Below are 18,891 nucleotides of genomic sequence, written 5' to 3'. Positions count from 1 at the left end.
ATATATACCTGAGGAGGTATATATATATACATATATATATTAACTGTAAAAGTTAACACTGGTTGATGTAGTAAATAATATAATTATACTGAATGTGTCCAATTAGGTTTAAATGATTACATGGTCATTTTAATTTGGTTTTAGATAAGATAAGCTTTTTCAAACCATGTTATTCATGTAATGTCTATAAGCATCACAAATCATAATTCCATTTGTTGCATAACCAACAAATAACCAGATTAAAAATCAAAATCTTCAATGTAAAGTAAATAAAACAAGGAAAAATAGCATAACCAACCAATTAACAGACAACGCTTTATTTGGCAATAAAGAATGAACTATAATTTCTCCTGGTTAAAAAGAAAAAGAATAGTGGCCATTCAGTAACTAATAAGTAACTGTGCTTTTCCAAACACATTCTATTACTTATGTCAACTCTGCACTGTTGACAGAAAAATGCTGAACTAAAATATGTTTCGGTCTCAGTTTGATTATAATCAAAAGTAACAATTAATTCATCAGTTTTAAGACTACTGGGATCTTTCAGTCTAAAACGAATTAACAAGGAATGGAAGCTAGAAGACTGTCTAAATTGAAATAAAATGTTGCCAATTAATTTTAATTAAACTACAAGTGAAACAAAGACACAGAATTTGTTCGTTTTCAGATCCGAGAAAACCTCCAGAGATATTAGATTTTAAATTTACTGACTACATTTAGTCTGAGAAAGCAGTAACAGTAAAAAAAAAAAAAAAAAGCTTCAAAGCAGAGCAGACAGCCTTAATGGCTTGTGCTAAACAAGAATAGAGGCGACAATGTTTAAATCTGCTTCTGCTGCCGGTACATGTTCTGTACACCTGCAAGGCTGTCACACTCATGTCATTGTTCTATAACAAAGCACTGAGATGAGTCTGACAGTCTGTTCAAAGAGGACCGATGTGAGCTAGTTAGTTTGATGAGTGCAAAGCTTGTTATATCGCAGCAAAGGGTTATGCTCTATGAAATATGTAAACTGTTAGCACTTAAAAAGATGCAGTGTTGTGATTATAAAATATCTCTTTTTAAGTTGGAGGAGTGGCACTCGGCTCCAGGAAAGGAGTGAATAATCAGTGGGATTTATCGGGAATCGCATGTAGGAATAGCTAGGTACAACTCCCAGGGGTCAGAGAAAGGTGATACTCTACCTGTGTTCTGATGTCCATCTTCCACTGCCTCTCCTTCGAGGAAAATTTGGAACAATAAGAGAGTAAGGACAATGATGCACCTGAACCCACAGAACCTGGATACTGCATCAGTACCACCAAGACTCATCTCATACAGTACGAGTACACATTCATCTGACTGCAATGCAGTGTATCACACAAATCCCTGTGGTTATACCTTAGTGCTTAAAATGTATCAGATACTTAAAAAACACGTATATAACACAACGAGCTACACAGACTTTCCATACATAAGGTAATGAAATGACAAAAGCTGATTTGAAGGATATGCTGCAGAGTAGCACTGTTAAAAATTAAAAACACAAACAAAGCCTCAGAATGACTAATGTTTAGGGATATAATGATTTTACCTTTCTTCTCTTTCTTCTCCTCTTCCTCAACACCAGCCCCAAGAAGGGTAAAGATGATTCCAGTCTGCGAGTTGACACCAACTGCAGTCACCACCATACGTCCTGACCCCTCCATAACATGGGTCCCTGAAAGAAGGACAGCGTTGTCATAAAAACACTACACATAATCTATATTTCACTGATTATCTACAGGCCTGTGGAAAATATTTGCTCCCTTACAGGCTTCTTCCATTCTTACGTTTGTCTTACTTTAGTGTTTTAAATCATCTCTCAATTTTTTTTTAAACAAAGATAACCTGAATGAACAGAAAATGAAAGATTTTTCTAAAAAATATTTAAATTATTAAACCTAACCCGATTTAAAGCTCTACAAGTAATTGCATTGTTGATGTAAATTGTAAAGTGTAATTATATTTTATCTCACCAACAACACCCAGGTCTAATTACTTCCAGACTTGTAGATTTAAGAAATCATTTAGATATAACCCACCTCATATAAAGCAGGTGAAAAAATTACATCATGCTTCGATTGAAAAATTAAATTAATAAACAACTAGTCTGGAAAGGATTACAAGGACATTGTTGAAGGGCAAGAACAACAAAAAAAACACACTCCTATTATTTTGTATGAAATGATTCATGTTTGTTGTTTCTGGTTGTTCAAATACAAGTAAACTTGGTGCAGAGTGCAGTTTTTTTTTTCTAAATAAGGACATCATATAGACAGTGAAATATGGGGTGGTGGAAGTGTGATGGTCTCTGGCTGCTTTATTGCTTCAGGACCCAGACAGCTGGTGTTATCATGATTACTCATCTCTAGAAGAAAATCTTAAAAGAGAATTTCCAGCAATAAAAAAAAAGAAAGATAATGAAGGATTTGGAGTGGCCTACTTAATGTTCAAATTAAATCTGAATAAGATATTTTTGCTTAACCTTAAACTTCATGCTCAAAAACCCTCTGAAGTCACAGAGTTAAAATAATTATGCTAAAAAGAGGGGACTGAAATTCATCCTGGCAGCATAACAACTAATTTCTAGTTATTGCAAATGATTTATGGCAGTTGTTGTGATGAAAGGTGGAACAACCAGTTATTAGGGTTAAGGGGAATTATTTTTTTTCCACACAGGCCAAAGTTGGTTTGGATAGCTTTTTTTTTCTGGAAAAAACAGGGTTCTGTTCAAAATTCTACTTTGTATGATGATCTAAAACGTTTAAGTTTGACAAAACATAAATAAAAATTGGAAATATTTCTTCTTCATAGAATGTTCTTAAACTTTGAATCTCTTAAGCTTTAGGATATATTCAAAACTTCAAACTAAAAAATTTAATCGGTAAAAGTCCTACAGTTTTCAGCACTACCAAAACATTTAAATATTTTGAAATATGCCTTTTTGACATCATGACAAAGTGAATGTGTTTTAAAAGCTTCTTGGATATTAAAAAAAACACCTTCTAGAGATTTTGTTTTTTTTTTTTTTACTAATATTTAATCAGTGCTGTTACAGGAAATTATGAAATACGCTTTCTGCTTTGCAGAAAGATATGAATCAGAAAAATGTTAAATGTCCTTATTAAAGAAGCTAATCTACATTAAAGTTTTCAAAGCAAGAGTGAATAAATGTGCCAGATACAGATATGTGTCGACTGCAAACTACATTGGCTTCTGTGGAGCGGTGGCACCTTTACACACACTGTACACACACACACACACACACAAATTCATTAACCTTCGTGAGACGAAGTTGATGTGGGTGAGTCTGAGGCTAATTAAAGCAGCCAACAAAAAGGCACACGGCTAATTATCCAAAGAGAAAAAAGTTTAACGTGACACCAGATTAGCCCACATTTTTGTTGTCTGTGATATTCCTGGTTTCATATTATTTATCTAATTTTCTTATTATTTAGAATATTTATGCACCAACAGGAAAGTTTACAATGTCGTTGCACATCTTCTGTACAGTGATAATAAAGGCTAATGAACTGTAAAAAGAAACATACGTCTGTGAATTATGGTGATTGAAGTATTATGATACTAAGTTGGAGGTAAAGACTAACAAAACAATATTTTGTATGCTACTTCCACCATCATCTTCTATGGATTTTTAGTTTAGAGTGGACAAAAAAAGAAAAAGAAAAACATTAATTACCTAATTCATAAAGAAACTTTATGGATCAGGCCAGACGGTGATTTAAATTTACTTTCACATTAGAAAAAAATTTGCATCATTTTAAACCCAATAAATACTTGAATAATTAGAGAGGGAAATCAATATGTGATGACTTGTTAGTTCTTTCACATAAAATGAAATAAAACTGTCTCAAATGTTATAGTAGCTTAATTAAAAAGGAGTGAGGCCGTACATAAACCAGAATATAACCATTTATCAAAATATGAAAATCACAAATTTGATTGCATGTCTTTGAGTGAAATAAGGCTTACAACCCAGCCAAAATTATGACTCCCGCAGAAAATACTGATTGTATCTTTTTCTATTTCTGGCTCTCCACCACCAGGAGAAAGAGCAAAGAGCTGTAAAGAGATGTTGGAGGCAAGACAGACAAATCACCACAAGACTGCAGTGGGCTATTGAGTTAAGCAAGAAGATTAGTGAGACAGTGACGCCTCTTGGTAGTTTTTCAAGACAATAGAATAAATTTAAAATGACCATGATTTGCCACAGTATGGAGCTCCATGTAAAATCCTGTTTTGTGGTTTAAAACAGGATTTTAAACCATAAAATCAAAGGAGCTTAAAACACTGCAGGAGCCACATGTCCAAGTCTGTTTTAAGATTCATTTTTAGTATCCGATTGATTTAAAGTAGTGCTTTCTTCAGACCAACATCAACAGAGTAAAGTATGGGGGTGGAAACATGATGATATAAGCTGAGTAGAAAACAATTTAATGTAAAATATTTTCTCTCAGAAAGCACACTGAAGATGAGTCATATTTATGTCTTTTAAAATTACACTGACCTAAAACACACCACCGGTGCAACAAAATGAAAACTGCAGAATGAATAATAAATCAGAGTCTCTGGGTAACCTAGGCAGCTTTTAGAGTTCTGTTCTACATAAGTAACTTTGGATAAACATGGAGCTTTAAGCTGCCAAGCAATAGCGAGGTAACCAAAATAACTGGAGATTTCCTTCAGAGGAGAGGACCAACATTCTTATAAACCTAGAGAGCAACAACTAGGAACATTTTACAGTAGCACTCAGTAGGGCTACACGATGACTGTATCATCAAGCAACATCAGCATGTCCAATATTCATACAGCAAAGTATGTTTATATTCCAAGTGTTAGACACTTGCATTTTGCAAACTAATGTAAAAAGTACTGAGCCAGTTTGGCAAAGTCTCACAGCAGCAGATCTTCATGCCAGACACAAAGGCATGGCCCAAGATGCTAAAGCTCACACAGTGATGAAAGAAGAGATGAGGAAAAGAGAAAAGAAGAATACAGGCACATATATATCACACTGGATATCATCATTCCAATATAATACAGTTTTCTCCACCAAGTATTAAGAAATGTTTGGCTTCGGAATAAAATAAAAATGTCATTCAATGACATGCAAACAGATGAAATATTAATGAGCGCTCACTTCCTTGAAACTAAGAAAATCCACAGGTGATCATATCATTATTCCTCCAATATATCTATGATGTACATATAAAAAGGGTTCCTACAAACAGAAAAAAAATGCTTAAACACAATCCTTTTCAGTTTAGTTATTTGTTTTTGCTTTGTTTGAAGGTAATATTAAACCACAAACTAATTTCACAGCAGCTTGGCCTATACCTTCCATTAAGGCGTGACCGTCTTCCTGACAGGACTGGGTTTCTTGATCAGTCTATTAGATTTACTGAAGTAACTGACTTCATATGGCATCACATTATAGACCAATTCCCCTTGAATAAACTCTTTTTGACAGCTGGAAACATGGAGGTACTAAAACAAACCCCTCCAACAAAGTAAGGAGGGACCTTTCAAAGGATCAAGATGTCTCTCATTTTTTTTAGAGCGTAAACGATTATGTGAGATTAGTCTATAACCCTTTAAATCTATTTTATGTACATGTTTGGCTCCTGTGATGAGTGGCAAATTTACACAGGCCTACCGACAGAAAAACACAAAACCATTGTACATTTTTCAGAATAAATATTTGTCAAGTGTAGTGTATGATCTGCCTGATACCATCTAGTATAAGTTACAAACATACCAGATAACAACATGGGGTCCTTGTCTGCGGACTTCTTGACGTGATCGGATTCTCCAGTCAGCGATGACTCATCAATTTTTAAGTCATTGCCCTGGATCAACACTCCATCAGCAGGAAGCAGATCACCTGCAGAGCAAAACAAATTTTAAAGTATTAAATATTGTTTATATCAATGGAACTAGAGATGAAGAAGTAGTATTTTTGCTTTCCCCATAGATCTATCTGCTATTAAGTCATTATTCAATTCAAGCCTAAATCTGTATACGTGAAAAGCACTTTATGGCTCTATTTTACTCTCTATTTTAGTTTTTAAAACTAAAATGGCAGGAAAATTAGATAATTTTCAAACATATTTAAGGTGTTAAATGGCTAAAGCTGAGGACCATCTCACACTTACCATATTTAATCTGTGCAATGTCCCCAACTACAATGTCGGCAACAGGCAGCTGTATGACCTGGCTTCCACGGACCACCTGAAACTTCTGCTCCTGCTCGATGCGGCTCTGCAGTCCACGGAACTGCTTCTCCTTCGACCAGTCGTTGAAGGCCGTCACCAGAACCACACACACTACGGACAAGAGGATGGCAGCGCCCTCGATCCAGCCTGCGTCTGCCTCACCCTCATCCTCCACTCCACCGGCTGCTGCACCGCATGCTGTAAAACAAAGGAGAAGCAAGACACAAATAACATATTCATCTCGGGCATTCATCAACGATCGGATTTGACCTGCTTGTTCAGATTATTGCTATAGCCGAAAGGGTCGATGTTGATTATTTCTGTTACCTGTCTACATGTGCAAATCCTACATCTACGAACTGTGCTACACAAAAGGCGAGTATAAAATTAAAACAAACTCTGGCTTAAATAGCCCCATGAGAATCCTCATCTCATTGCCTCATATGCCCTACTTCAAATGAGGCTCTGCATCCTACTGGCTGCACACTGATAGACAAGGGTATATTGGGGAATGAAACAAGGCCTATTCCCAGTACTCTTTGTGCTTGTTCATGTAATACTCCTGGAGCCATTGTACTCTGGACCAAAAGAAACAAAAAAACAATAAATCCCTTAAGACTCTGCTGGAATTCATTTTTTTCTTTTCTTCAAACTAGATGAGTTCATTCTGTCTAGCTTGATCACTGCACTACAGTCAGCAGAATAGAGTGTGATCTTTGTGCACTGTCCTGAATACAGTTATCAAAAGTTAGCTTATTCTAGATCATTTTGGGCGTTAGCGCTTCTGGTTAATGATGCTCTATATGCCTTCACATAAAGTTAAATGGTCAAAAACTAGCTCTCTTAAATATTTTTGAACAGTTTTTTAAAAATAGAAGCAAGAAACCGTTTACATGCCCTGTATCTCTTTGTGTTGCCTCGTGATGGACTGGCAACCTGTTGGCATCAGCCCAATTTATGTAATTTGTTGGTTTATTATGATGTTTATAATTTGTTTGTTCAGGACCCTTTAGAGCTTTGAAAAACTACATGTTAATATAATTTATGTAATTAAAAAACTAATCGGTACAGATCTAGTAGTCTTTCAAGCGATTGAAAGTACCTGGTTATGTCGCAACATTCGCAATGTATGTTCTAAACATAATACTTAGAAAGGTAGAAATATTAGAAATGTTGATGTCTGCAGCAGTTCTCTTTGGAGCAATGAAGCAATATACAATCCAACATATTAAACCAAGATATTTACTTCAGTTTTCTTTTTTTTTTTTAGGTATTTTATGGGATTTAAAAATGCTATCTTGCCATCTTTTACTTGATACTGACAATTACAATGAAGCTAAACAGCATCCTCCCAAAAATGATTCAAATTATTTCAAATAATTTGAAAAAATGTGTGCAAAACAAATACAGATGGAAAAACATTTGCAACAACAAAACCTTTCCAGCAAAATATTCTGTAAATCAAGGTGTTCCTAAAGGGAGCAGGAAGAGGAAATGGCTTATCCAGTCCAGTCTTCATACAAGTTCTTAATCAAACTAGTGATTCGATATACAGGAATATCTGTCATGAACGTAGGACCTACCACAAAGGCTGGGGTAATAACATATCTTCTCTTCGGCATTTTCAGCTTCATCTAAGCTTGTAAATCCCTTAAAATGATGACTGAACCCCTGGGCAGGGAAAATGAAGTCCATTACTGTGATAACGAAAGAGGCGATGACTGATGCAGCTGACTCAGCAACTCTTTACTGTCTCTGTCTTCATTTCCTGTTTCATGGCTCACAGAGCTGATGTATGGGTCCTGGGAGCTCAAGGTTATTTCTCCACTCGAAACTTCATTAACCTTTCCAGTACCTTTCCAACATGCGTTTAATACAGTCATAATGTGCACAAATGCTCACACTTTGTGGGCAGAAAAATTAGATATGTGCTTGATGAGTCACTTGACCTCTTAAGGCAGGTGACAAACAAACTAGGACCTGCCTGGCCTGTTAAAAAGAGAGTTTACACAAATGTGGCTGAGAGCGTATCAGTCATGATTACTGGTGGTGAGTCATCGGTTAAATTCCCTGCAACACCGAGAGCATCAGAACTAATGATGCGCGTTTCTCTAATTTTAAACCAACTGGGAGCAAGCTTCACAGGAGGAGATGCCACAGCAGCTGGGTAACTCACCATCTCCACCGGTCTGCCCAGGAGGGTGGTAGAAGGAGAGGCCCAGGGAGATTAGAGCAGCGATCTCCAGGATGATGAGGGTGACATCCTGCAGTGCTTCCCATACCAGCTGTAGAAATGTTTTTGGCTTTTTTGGAGGTATCAGGTTTTTACCAAATAGTTCTTTTCTTTTGTCCAGGTCCGTCTGAACACCTGCAAGACCTGAAAAGGGAACACAACGGCTGTGAGCATAGGTGGGGACATTCATTTAAGGAAAAAAAAACAAAAAAACATAACAAAAAAAACATAATAAATATCTAAATGCTAAGCTGTAAATGAATTTCCTGACACTGTTGCTGGTAAACATGTTGATCCCAGACAAATGTGCTCTCAATCACTGCTCTTGATTTTAATTTCCAGGCATTATTCTTTTGCACTCTTTTAACCCTTTGTAGTCCCTCCCCTGCCACAAACACACCAACTCTAATTACCAGATTGAGTCATGGTGGGCCACGGATTTCTGCATTCCTTATATAATTCAGCTCAAGCGATAAGGGCCTTTATGCTTTGACCTTATCCACCTACTCATACACTGTGGTCTATTGTGCATAAATATCTTTAGTACGTTAATGTGAAGCGCTTCATGCTGGCTTAAGGCACACTTTACTTTTAGAAAGCAGTTCAGGGATTTTCTTTTCATATGAGCTCAGCGTTGAATTAAAAAGTATAGTTTGGCAGGACCAGTGACAGGTTTTTACAGTTGAAAATTTATGGACGAGTTAATATAATCAAACACTGTTTTAATGAGAAATTACATCTACCTTTAATATAATCTGGACAGTTATCAGTTATTTGGAGTAATTTTATAATAGTAATCTATCGGTGCACATAATTGACATTTTCATTCAGAATGTCCTTTGTTACTAGTTGAGCATTTCTTTAATTAGTTGCCATTAATTGTAAAACCTTGAAGTGCAGTCTTTACATACAGTATAGTAATGCTATCCATTTCTTTACCCTGTCAAGTCAACTGTGGTTGAATAAACTATAGTTGGTAAAGCAAGGAGGACTTTAGTGTGTTGGCTATATGACTGTACTAAGCAATTTGAGCAAAAGGAGTGGATTTGTGACGCAAATTTAACACTGGAAAAATAATTGATGGTTCTAATTGATGGTTCACTAGAGTCCTTTCGATGAGGGCATAGCGTGTTGCTTTTGAATTATTTATATTCATATATGCCAATTGTAAAAAACAATTCACAGCACATGCCATTAGTTTGATGGCTTTATAGTCTGAAAATGGTTTTTGCACTTGGGTTTAGTCTTTTTAAAATAAATTATGGCCCTGTGTGTAAACACTGTAATTGCACCACATCAAAACAATTGAATTGGTTCTAAAACTCTAAAACCAATGCAGTTGTTACACAGTGTATATTGTCTCACTCATAATTGGGCAGATGACTACATCTGTCAGCTCCTACACCTTTTCAAACACCCCATGAAAACACTCAAGTGTTCAAATTGTTCAGTAAGCAAATAAGACAGATGGGGTTTGAGCAGATGACTGAGCAGTGCCATGTTAACGTTAACAAGATAAATATGGCTAAACCCAGTTTGTCCTAGCATAAAGGATATATTGGCTGAGACAAAATTACCAACAGAAAGACCCACGACTCTGTTCACTTAGCTATTAAAACACATAATAAATAATCAAATAAAAGAGGTATTTTATTTAACAACTGGACATCCTGGCCTTACAGAGAAGAAGTAAAAAAGATTGAAGGACTGAAGGTCAAAACATATTGTACAGTCCATCACTGCAAACTACATTTACATCACATTTTAAGAAATCTCTGAATATTATATTAAGTTGCAATACCAAGTCGGACTCTAACTGTAGCCAACATAATTAATGTTGCTTTTCGGTGCTAAATCATTGTCTTGCTGCTGACTGCACACAAAAGCATTGGCAAGTATTCACGGGAGCTCTCTCTCTTTCTCCCACACAACAATGCACGTTACAGCTGCCTTATGTCATGCATAGTGCGTCACAGGGTCTCCCAGGATTGGCCCGGGATTGCACCTGATAACATCGCTGCTGCTTGACAACGCTCACATCTAAATGCATACGACAGGTGAGAGGACTAGGTACTGTTGCAGAAAATAACCGGTGCTTCAGCAAATCAAACGAGGGGAAGGATGTTGGAAAAGAGCAGGAACATTAAAGAAAGGAATGTTAACATGGCTCACAGTAGACAGAAGGAAGGATGTCTCCTAGCTCCTGTGTTGTGCTGGTTACACATAGATCAGTCTATAAATAGGATCATTAGCTATTCACTTTTAATTATTTCTATGAGACGACCTGGCATGCTCTTCCATTGATCTCCACAGAAGCCTTCTTTACATAACATGTAAACATCTCTGTGTGAATGCATGTGCGTGTATGGCCGGGTCTGTGAGTCGTGACTAGCTACTTGGGCTGTTTTGTGTGTAAGAGAGCTGCGCCAGCATGCCTGTGGTTGCTTACACTATCACATGATAACATCTGAGCTCTTATATTTGCCAATTACCATTGGTCAGATACACACACATAGTGCATGCATACACAGTGCCTGCACAGAAAAGCATAGATGACAGACGAGTAATGTTTGTGAATATCCGTGCACAGGCACATATAATGATTACAGATATTAGGGTGCAATTTTTTCAAAGTCCCTGCCATTTTTTTAGTTCTGTCTAGAAGACATCAAATACAAGATTTCTTTCCTTTTCGGCCACATTCACAAACATTCACTCCTTAGTGGAAAAACCCATAGAAATATCACTATTTTAACCTTTAATAATCAAGAACGGTATCAATTGAAGGGTACCTTTGAATTAAAATACATGGTTGATGCTTTCACTTTATAAAGCAATCTATGTTGGAATCATTATTCATCGTGTATTATGCTTCACTGTGTTGCAGTTTGGAGTTTCTCACCAATATTCAAACCACATACAAGAGAACAAAGAAAACTTTTTTGCTGTAAAACAATAGCAATAAATAATAATTAAAAAAAAAAAAAACAAGTGCTGTACTTGTGTAACTTTCTTCAATCAGCAATGCACATTTCTCCATATTTGAGTACACTTGTGGGCTTGTGGATTTAAGCACATTTTAAGAAAATCCAATTCCACAAGCAACTGGATTTTGAATTCAGTTTTTTACTTTTCCTTTAATTACTTCTGTGTGATGTTTGACTCTGAAATATTGTTCGGTAATGCTTACTTTACAAAACAATTTACTGATGTCCCCTAAAATTGTTTGAGGAAAGAAAACACAATTATAATTTAGATGCTTAAATGCTACTAATAGTAACTACAAAACACATTTGTGGGGTGATTAAAATGCAAGATGCTAACTAATATGTAACATATGGTAGGACATAGCACCCCGTTACTTTTAGAACTGCCTTCATCCTGTCTGGTACAGATTTTCAACAAGATCCCTCAAAGATTTTCATCACAAATATTGCATTTCTAAAATACTTTTCTTTTTTTTTTTCCAATAAGTATTTTGATCATTATTGACTTTTTGTTCCAGTGTTGCATAAAATATGGCCTAACATCATGTAACGGAGAAGAGCACACGTAAAACCCTTTGAATAATTTTCTCACAAAACACTTATTGGTCTTTATTCTCCTCCATTTCTGTAAGATTTCTGACTACCTACAAAACTGTTCTTGGAAGCCCAGCAGAGTGTTATCTATATCTGGTTTGTCAAAGGCAGCCTTCCTAGTATCCCATTTTCAGACAAAACTTTATGCCTTCATGCTTGCGTGAGGCAAAATGGGATCTTTTTAATTCAGAGGGAATATGATGGCATATTTTAACAGTTGCCCTTTTTTTGTCAGGGGCTAAAAATAGATCTCCATGGAAACACTATGCATCCCACTCAGAGAACAGAAATACCCACAACTCTGAACCTTGGAGAATGTGTGAATATGTAAGTAAGTGCCGGTTTTGTGTGTCCGTTTTTGGTGAAAGGGAATGTGTGGGCACATGTGCACATGCAGAAAAACACAGAGAAGACTAAAGTGATGTGGTGATATCTCAATTTCCATCAACAGCACAGTTATCAGGAAAATTATACAAAATGTTTAATTTAGTAAAATTATTTCTGAAAAGTATTTCTGAAATGTCTTGTTAACTACAAAATACACCAAAAATGTCTCCCTTCCCTGTCTCAACTAATTCTGATTTTTCAGATTTGGGAATGGTCAAGTTTTTGGTCAAGTTTAGTATATGTTTGATTCTCTTGGTTACATTAAAAAAATTATCAGCTCAGGCTCTCTACAACAAGCTATTACATTAGTCTTGATCTTATTATATTAATTTATTGAATTTGATCCTGCCTATTTGTGTTCTTGTGTTAGAGTCAGCTTATTCTTGTTTTATTTCTTCCTCTAGCCATATTTTTTATTGCTGTTTTTAGCTAATTTCTTGGTCACATTTCTATTCCCTGCAAGAAATTGGCAGTCAAAATCTTCATTCCTTGGATTCAAATTTTATTCCTGATTTGATTACTTCATAAATATTTGTTATAAAATTGTCATTTTTCACTGTAACATGACTTCTTTTTTTTGCATTTCCTGTATTTTAAATTTCAGGCATCCCATTTAAAGAAGCTGGTTTACGAAATGCGCCAGGATATTCCAAGACATAATTCAAATTGCATGGTTGACTATTATATCAAGTATGGATCCAGCAGGCCAGACTGATGTAATAGAAACATGTGCTTGTATGACCTTCAACCACTTGGATTATTTGTGAGTCGGTGCATGGGTGTGTATGTGTGGGTGTGTGTGTGTGTGTGTGGCTTGTATGACCTTCAACCACTTGGATTATTTGTGAGTCGGTGCATGGGTGTGTATGTGTGGGTGGATGAGTGTATGTGTAAAAATAAGTGTTTGTATTGTGTGGGTGTATGTGAGCCAGTTTGTCACCTGGAGGTGCACGATAGTGAGAATGGTGGAAAGCCTGCAAGACTCAGCACGCAAAAGCCGCAAAGCACAGGTGGATCTGGCTCTAAAGGTAACAGCAGCCTCAGGCAGACAGGCAAGGTATCAACCCAAGAGCAGCCACACCACTATCTCCCACTTTGCAGATCAAACCTAGGACCCAGTCCCTTCAGGGGCCCAGGACCTCTGGCAACAAGCCAGCACAGCACAAAGCAGGGAAAACCCCCCACAAAGTGTCAGGTACCAGCCCAGAACAGCAGCAGGACCCCAAAAGGACCAGATCATGGGGGGTACCTGCATGGTGCTCCACAACGCCTGCAAAGGTCCATCGTCCTACACATCAGTGTGTGGTGTTGCAGCTGGTGACCGCTGAATGTGTGACCACTAAAGTGCACACCTTAACTGTGTTTTCAGATGAATACTGATGCTTTAATTGAACAAACAGCGGAGAAAATAGTCAAACTATTTACTGTGACAATGAAAAGTCTTGTCATGGAAAGAAGTTTAACACAATAAACAGTATGATAAATGCCCACCCCTACAAACTTCAGAAGAAAAGACAATAGTTCCTTTACTCAAGGTGGGAAGAACAAGATCAAAGTTTTGTGTCTTGCCATAAATTTTCACAGTTCTCAAGAATTCCAGTGCAGAACATTCGGAAAGTCCTCTCACAGTAAGTTTTGTATATAATAGTTGGTACCACACAGGAAAAAAGTTCTATATGGAATGTGTGTAGAACAAACTGGAAGAATCCCCAAACAAGGAATCCTAGTACAAAACGACAACCTTACATTCTGGCAACGTATAAGAAAGAACAAATTTCTCTGTTTTTGAGGACCATGCGTAGGTATTTACGTTAAGAATTTCCTTGCCAATTTTTGCTTTGTTTTAATGATTAAGGATAAACTTCAGCACAATCCCCCACTCTGTGGTAGAAGGCCATTTCTCTTTGGGACGAGTTGATGTCAGTTGTTGTCATCACACCAACTCATGCGGTATTTGACCGCTGGGCATTGAGCGGTCACAGTCACAAAGGCCAAAGATTCAAGCAAATATACTGCATTGCATGGAAACAAACAAGTGATTTCATGTTGAGTCACTGGGTCACTTGGACATATGAACTCATATGAACACAACATACGTGAATAAATCATTTCTCTGCCAGAGGACAGCCCTTTTTAAATGTTAATGGAGAGGAAAGTGACAATGTGGTTTGTGATACAAAGCTACATTATAAATGTACTGTGGGTGGTAGCACATAAGTTTTACTATAGTATTTATTTATTTTAATAGAAGACAAACAGATGTGAAAGTGTAAGTAACACCCCTCAGAAAACTAAACACCGACCCCGGCAAATTAAGAAAAAAAATTCAGAAAGGAAGGCTTAGCCAAGAGACAGAAACGAGAGTGGGGATGAGTGGATAGGGTGAGTGGGGCTGTGATCAGGACAAAATAAGTACTTTTGTCAACTTATCTACTTTATCGCTATATTTTTTGATTTTTCCAGATTCCTCTAGTTGTTGTTTTTCAAAACAACTAGTGATAAATCTAGCAACTCTTTTTCTGTGCTGTGGGAAACTTTTATGGTGACAACGCTCTTCAGCTCAGCTGCAAGAGTTGCCTTTAGCCTTTCCCGCTTCCTCCGTACTGCAGGCAGTCTGACACAGTCATCCGTTCAACGCCATACCTTCACCAACAGTCAGAAAATATCAAGATATGCACGGAAACATCAAAATAAAACCCTAAATAAGACAATGTTGATTTGGGGGTTAGTTTCACTTTAAATATGCACTGCTCTGAACCTTAAAAACTAAAATCACACATTCTGACAATCACCAACTGACCTATAAGACTTGTTACATGTGGAATAATAGACCAATTAACAGCTTCATTTGAACATTTGAACCAAATACTGAACCGACTAAATAAAACTTTTCTTCTGTGCTTTCTTCTGCAAGAGAACACAAATAAGGACGGTCTTCATCTGTCTTCCAAAAACCAAATTAAATGTATGTTGCAATGCAGAAAATAAAGTGAGCCTGTGTGTGTGTATTTGAGCCTGTGGGGGCAGCTGCACAAGTGGGTGAGTTTTGCTGTCAGATACTGTGGTCCAAGAGCCTGACTCATGTGAGAAATGGAAGAGTGGACTGAAAAGACCAAATATATGGCCATCTCTCTCTCACACACACACACAGGTTTCTCAGTTTGTTACAATTTTGGCCCATTTCTCTGGACAGAACAGATGCGACTAATTCAGGTTAGCAGGCCTCCTTGCTCACACACACCGTTTCATCTCTGCCTGCAAAAAGTTATAGGACTGAAATCAGGGCTTGTGAAGACCATTTCAAAACATTGAACTTGTTGTCTTTAAGGCACTTTGTAAGTCATTTTGTGTTATGCTTAGGTTCACTGTCCATTAGAAAGACCCATCCATGCTAAGGACTAAACTTTATGGCTAATGTCTTAAAATGTTACTTTAATATTTCCATAATGTTCTTTCTTTATGATGGTGTCCATTTTGTGCATTATGGTACTGTCAGGCTTGCAGGTGCCCCCATTTCCTCTATTCATCTATTACCAGGTTGACCCTTACATGTCACCACCAAAATGGATGCAAGAAAGACACCAGTGTCCTTACGACACCATGTTTTGTACCAAAATACCAGGATTTATGGAGGTGCATAGGGTGTTCCTGATGCCTCGTGTGATTTCTTTTAAATTTTCCATGATATGATAAAGGAAGCAGTTTGAGAGATGTTGCTTCCAAATACCTCAGATTTTGTGACGTAACCAATGAGAATCCTATAAGGGCATGACAACATCATTGCAGCTCCTCCTAATAGTTTAAAGGAAGAAAAAAAAAAGAAAAATCTTTGGAAAAAAAAAAGTGTTAATTGTTCTGGTATTTAGCAGAAATAATTTTGGTTAACTTTACTAACCTACAATAAGTTCAGTTTAGCCTGATTTTATGCCCAACACACCAAAAAAAGTAATGTATTTTTAATACAGTTTGTGTTTATTTGCAGGTACCAACTGTAAATGTTTTTACTCAAGCCTCTGCGATGAAAATACAAAGAGTAATAAAATCCTTCTTACTGCCTGCTTATTGACTTTATTAGTCATTTGTATCTTTTTTTCCACCATCTGATCTTCAAACACTGTAACTCTAACCAGACCGACTGCCCGACATGTGGACAAAACTTTAATGAGACATCTGTTTACTGGCAGTCTGAGGGCACCAGAGGTGTGTTTGTGCGTGGTAAAGAAAAGAAAAGAGATAGTCAGGGTTTGTTTGGACACGACTGCTTGGTGATAAAGACAAAGTGTAATGGGGTCAGTAACATCATCCTGTAATTCCAGACTGGTCAACCATGTAGTCAGCATAGGCTATCCAAGAATCACTCCTTAGTTTTCATCCATTCATTATCATTATCTTTCACTCATTTATTCATCCATGTTATTCCGCTAAATTCTCAATCCGAGGAGAAAAAGTCCTCTGCACAGCTCTGTATTACTGAGTAAGTCGTACGTCAGTATTTATAAAGCATAAAGTTGCAAGATTAATTGTAATTTTAAATACATTTTTTTTAGGAAACTACAAAGACATGAATGGCTTATTTTCTTTTGTAAAAAAATATTTAAATACTACTAATAAAAAAAAAAAAAAAAAACTGCGCTGAAAAGTGATCAAACATCAACTAATTTTGGCTCCACGGCCAAATTTCCAGCCATTTCCATAGAAAACACGAACCAAATTTTTCATCTGCACACAAATAAATTCCATACAAACACAGGATCATCTCAGCAAGCCTTCCCCCAGGGAGTGAAAAGAGAGAGCATCCGAGGCCAAGAGGCTGAAAGGGAGAGTGACAGTGGTCTATCTGCGGTCTCCCATCTGGGTGTCAGTCTCTGGTTTCGCCCAGGGGCTCAGATAAGCACAACACAATAGGGACAGCTATTAAAATTCAAACTACCAGAGAGAGTAATGAAATAGTCATGATAGGTAAGGGAAATCAACACACTGAGATGCACACCGTATATACGTGGCCAGGAGTGTAGCTGAAGTAGTAAAAATAAAACGCTTTTTGTTTGTCCTGAGAACAAGGAAAACAAAAGGAAATCTAAAAAAAATAAATAAATTTAAAAAAACTAAAATGGACGACAACAATAAATATTCTCAGAACTAGCGGCTCTGAGCTATATTCCATTCAAAAAAAAAAAGAAAAAGAAAAAAGAAAGAAAAAATTCCTAATTTTAACAGATTCAGATTAGCTGCAACACTGTTAATTCCTCAGAAAGGACCACTGGAAGGAATTAACATGGCTTTATTTATTTTTTTATTTTATTAACAGGTCTACAGAATGATTCTAAAGATGAACTGAGTATTGTTTGCTTTTTAAAAAGCGTGCACAAAGTAGCCAATAATGACAAAATATAAAAAAAATAATAATAATAATAATAATTTGCAAGAAAATGTTGATGTTTTAAAATAAAAGACGATATATGTTCACACCTAAGTTCAAGGACCTTTGGTAGGAATGAGAATCTCAAGTTTTCCTGGCTATATCTCTACATGTTTGGCACATCTGGCTCTGGGTGCGTTTTACTTCTTTTGTCTGCAGCTCATCGAAGCTCAGTCAGGCTGGTTGGGCAACATTGGTACAGATTCTTTTTGAGTCTTTCCAGGAATATTCAATTGGATTGAAGTCTGAACTCTAGCTGGGCAGTATCCCATTTTCTGCCATAAAATAAATGTCCACAGCATGATGATGATGCCACCACCAAGCTCCAGAGTAGGGATGGTGTTGGCCAGGTGATGAGCAGAGCTTTTTTTAGACATGACACTTGGATTTCAAACCAAAGAGTTACAGTTTGTTTCATCAGATCAGAGAATATTGGTTCTCTTGATCTGACAATCACTAAGGAGAGTTTTGATTCAGTTCAAGATGACTGCCATGTCCGTCTGGCAGTAAATCTATTTTATTGATTAATTGCATATAAACATCTAATTTTTGGAAAAACTTGCTTTTCTTTCACCTAAGCACTCCTTGGGATTGTGTAGTTTAGCGTGATGTCAGCCTGCCCACGGCCAGCCACGTTGTTTTTAAAACACGTTTTACAGCTTGTATTTAGTTGGACTTTGACTTCGGGTCAACTTTCAGAAGGGATAATTGACATAAGAATCAGTTTTCTTTTTTAAAAACATGTTGTATTTGTATTTAAGAAAAAAGAAAGAGAGATAGAGAAAAAAAAAAAGATTAAAATCAAAATTTGGGATTTTATTTTTGAGCCGTATCACCCAGTCATATTTAGTGCTAAATTGGTTGAACGCACTAGAAATGTATGACCCTCTGGGTGGGTCCTCTGTCTCCACAATGAAAGCTCATCTTAAATAACCATTTGATCGTTTGGCACCTGCCTCATGATGACAGACCTGGAAATAGCTCAATTCAGATCCCATACTCTCTCAGACTAGT

The 18,891-nt window shown here is 36.8% G+C and overlaps 1 protein-coding gene across 14 annotated transcripts in view; it reads right to left on the bottom strand.

Annotated features, from left to right (window-relative positions):
- Positions 1 to 18,891, bottom strand: part of atp2b2 (ATPase plasma membrane Ca2+ transporting 2) — a 119,001-nt gene that overhangs the window by 36,194 nt on the left and 63,916 nt on the right. For 13 of the 14 annotated variants that reach the window (XM_007549290.2, XM_016670369.1, XM_016670381.1 and 10 more), the window contains exons 3-7: positions 8,434 to 8,634; positions 6,198 to 6,455; positions 5,801 to 5,926; positions 1,574 to 1,699; positions 1,185 to 1,217 (exon numbers count right to left, since the gene is read on the bottom strand). In XM_007549290.2, coding sequence (XP_007549352.1) covers positions 1,185 to 1,217; positions 1,574 to 1,699; positions 5,801 to 5,926; positions 6,198 to 6,455; positions 8,434 to 8,634 — 744 coding nt within the window. The remainder of the gene's footprint in view (positions 1 to 1,184; positions 1,218 to 1,573; positions 1,700 to 5,800; positions 5,927 to 6,197; positions 6,456 to 8,433; positions 8,635 to 18,891) is intronic. The other variant, XM_007549335.2, reaches the window with a different exon arrangement.

Source organism: Poecilia formosa, unplaced genomic scaffold, assembly GCF_000485575.1.
Source record: "Poecilia formosa unplaced genomic scaffold, Poecilia_formosa-5.1.2 Scaffold2, whole genome shotgun sequence".
NCBI lineage: Eukaryota > Metazoa > Chordata > Actinopteri > Cyprinodontiformes > Poeciliidae > Poecilia > Poecilia formosa.
The sequence above is the reverse complement of the archived record's forward strand: the minus strand, read 5'-3'. Positions and strand labels throughout refer to the sequence as shown.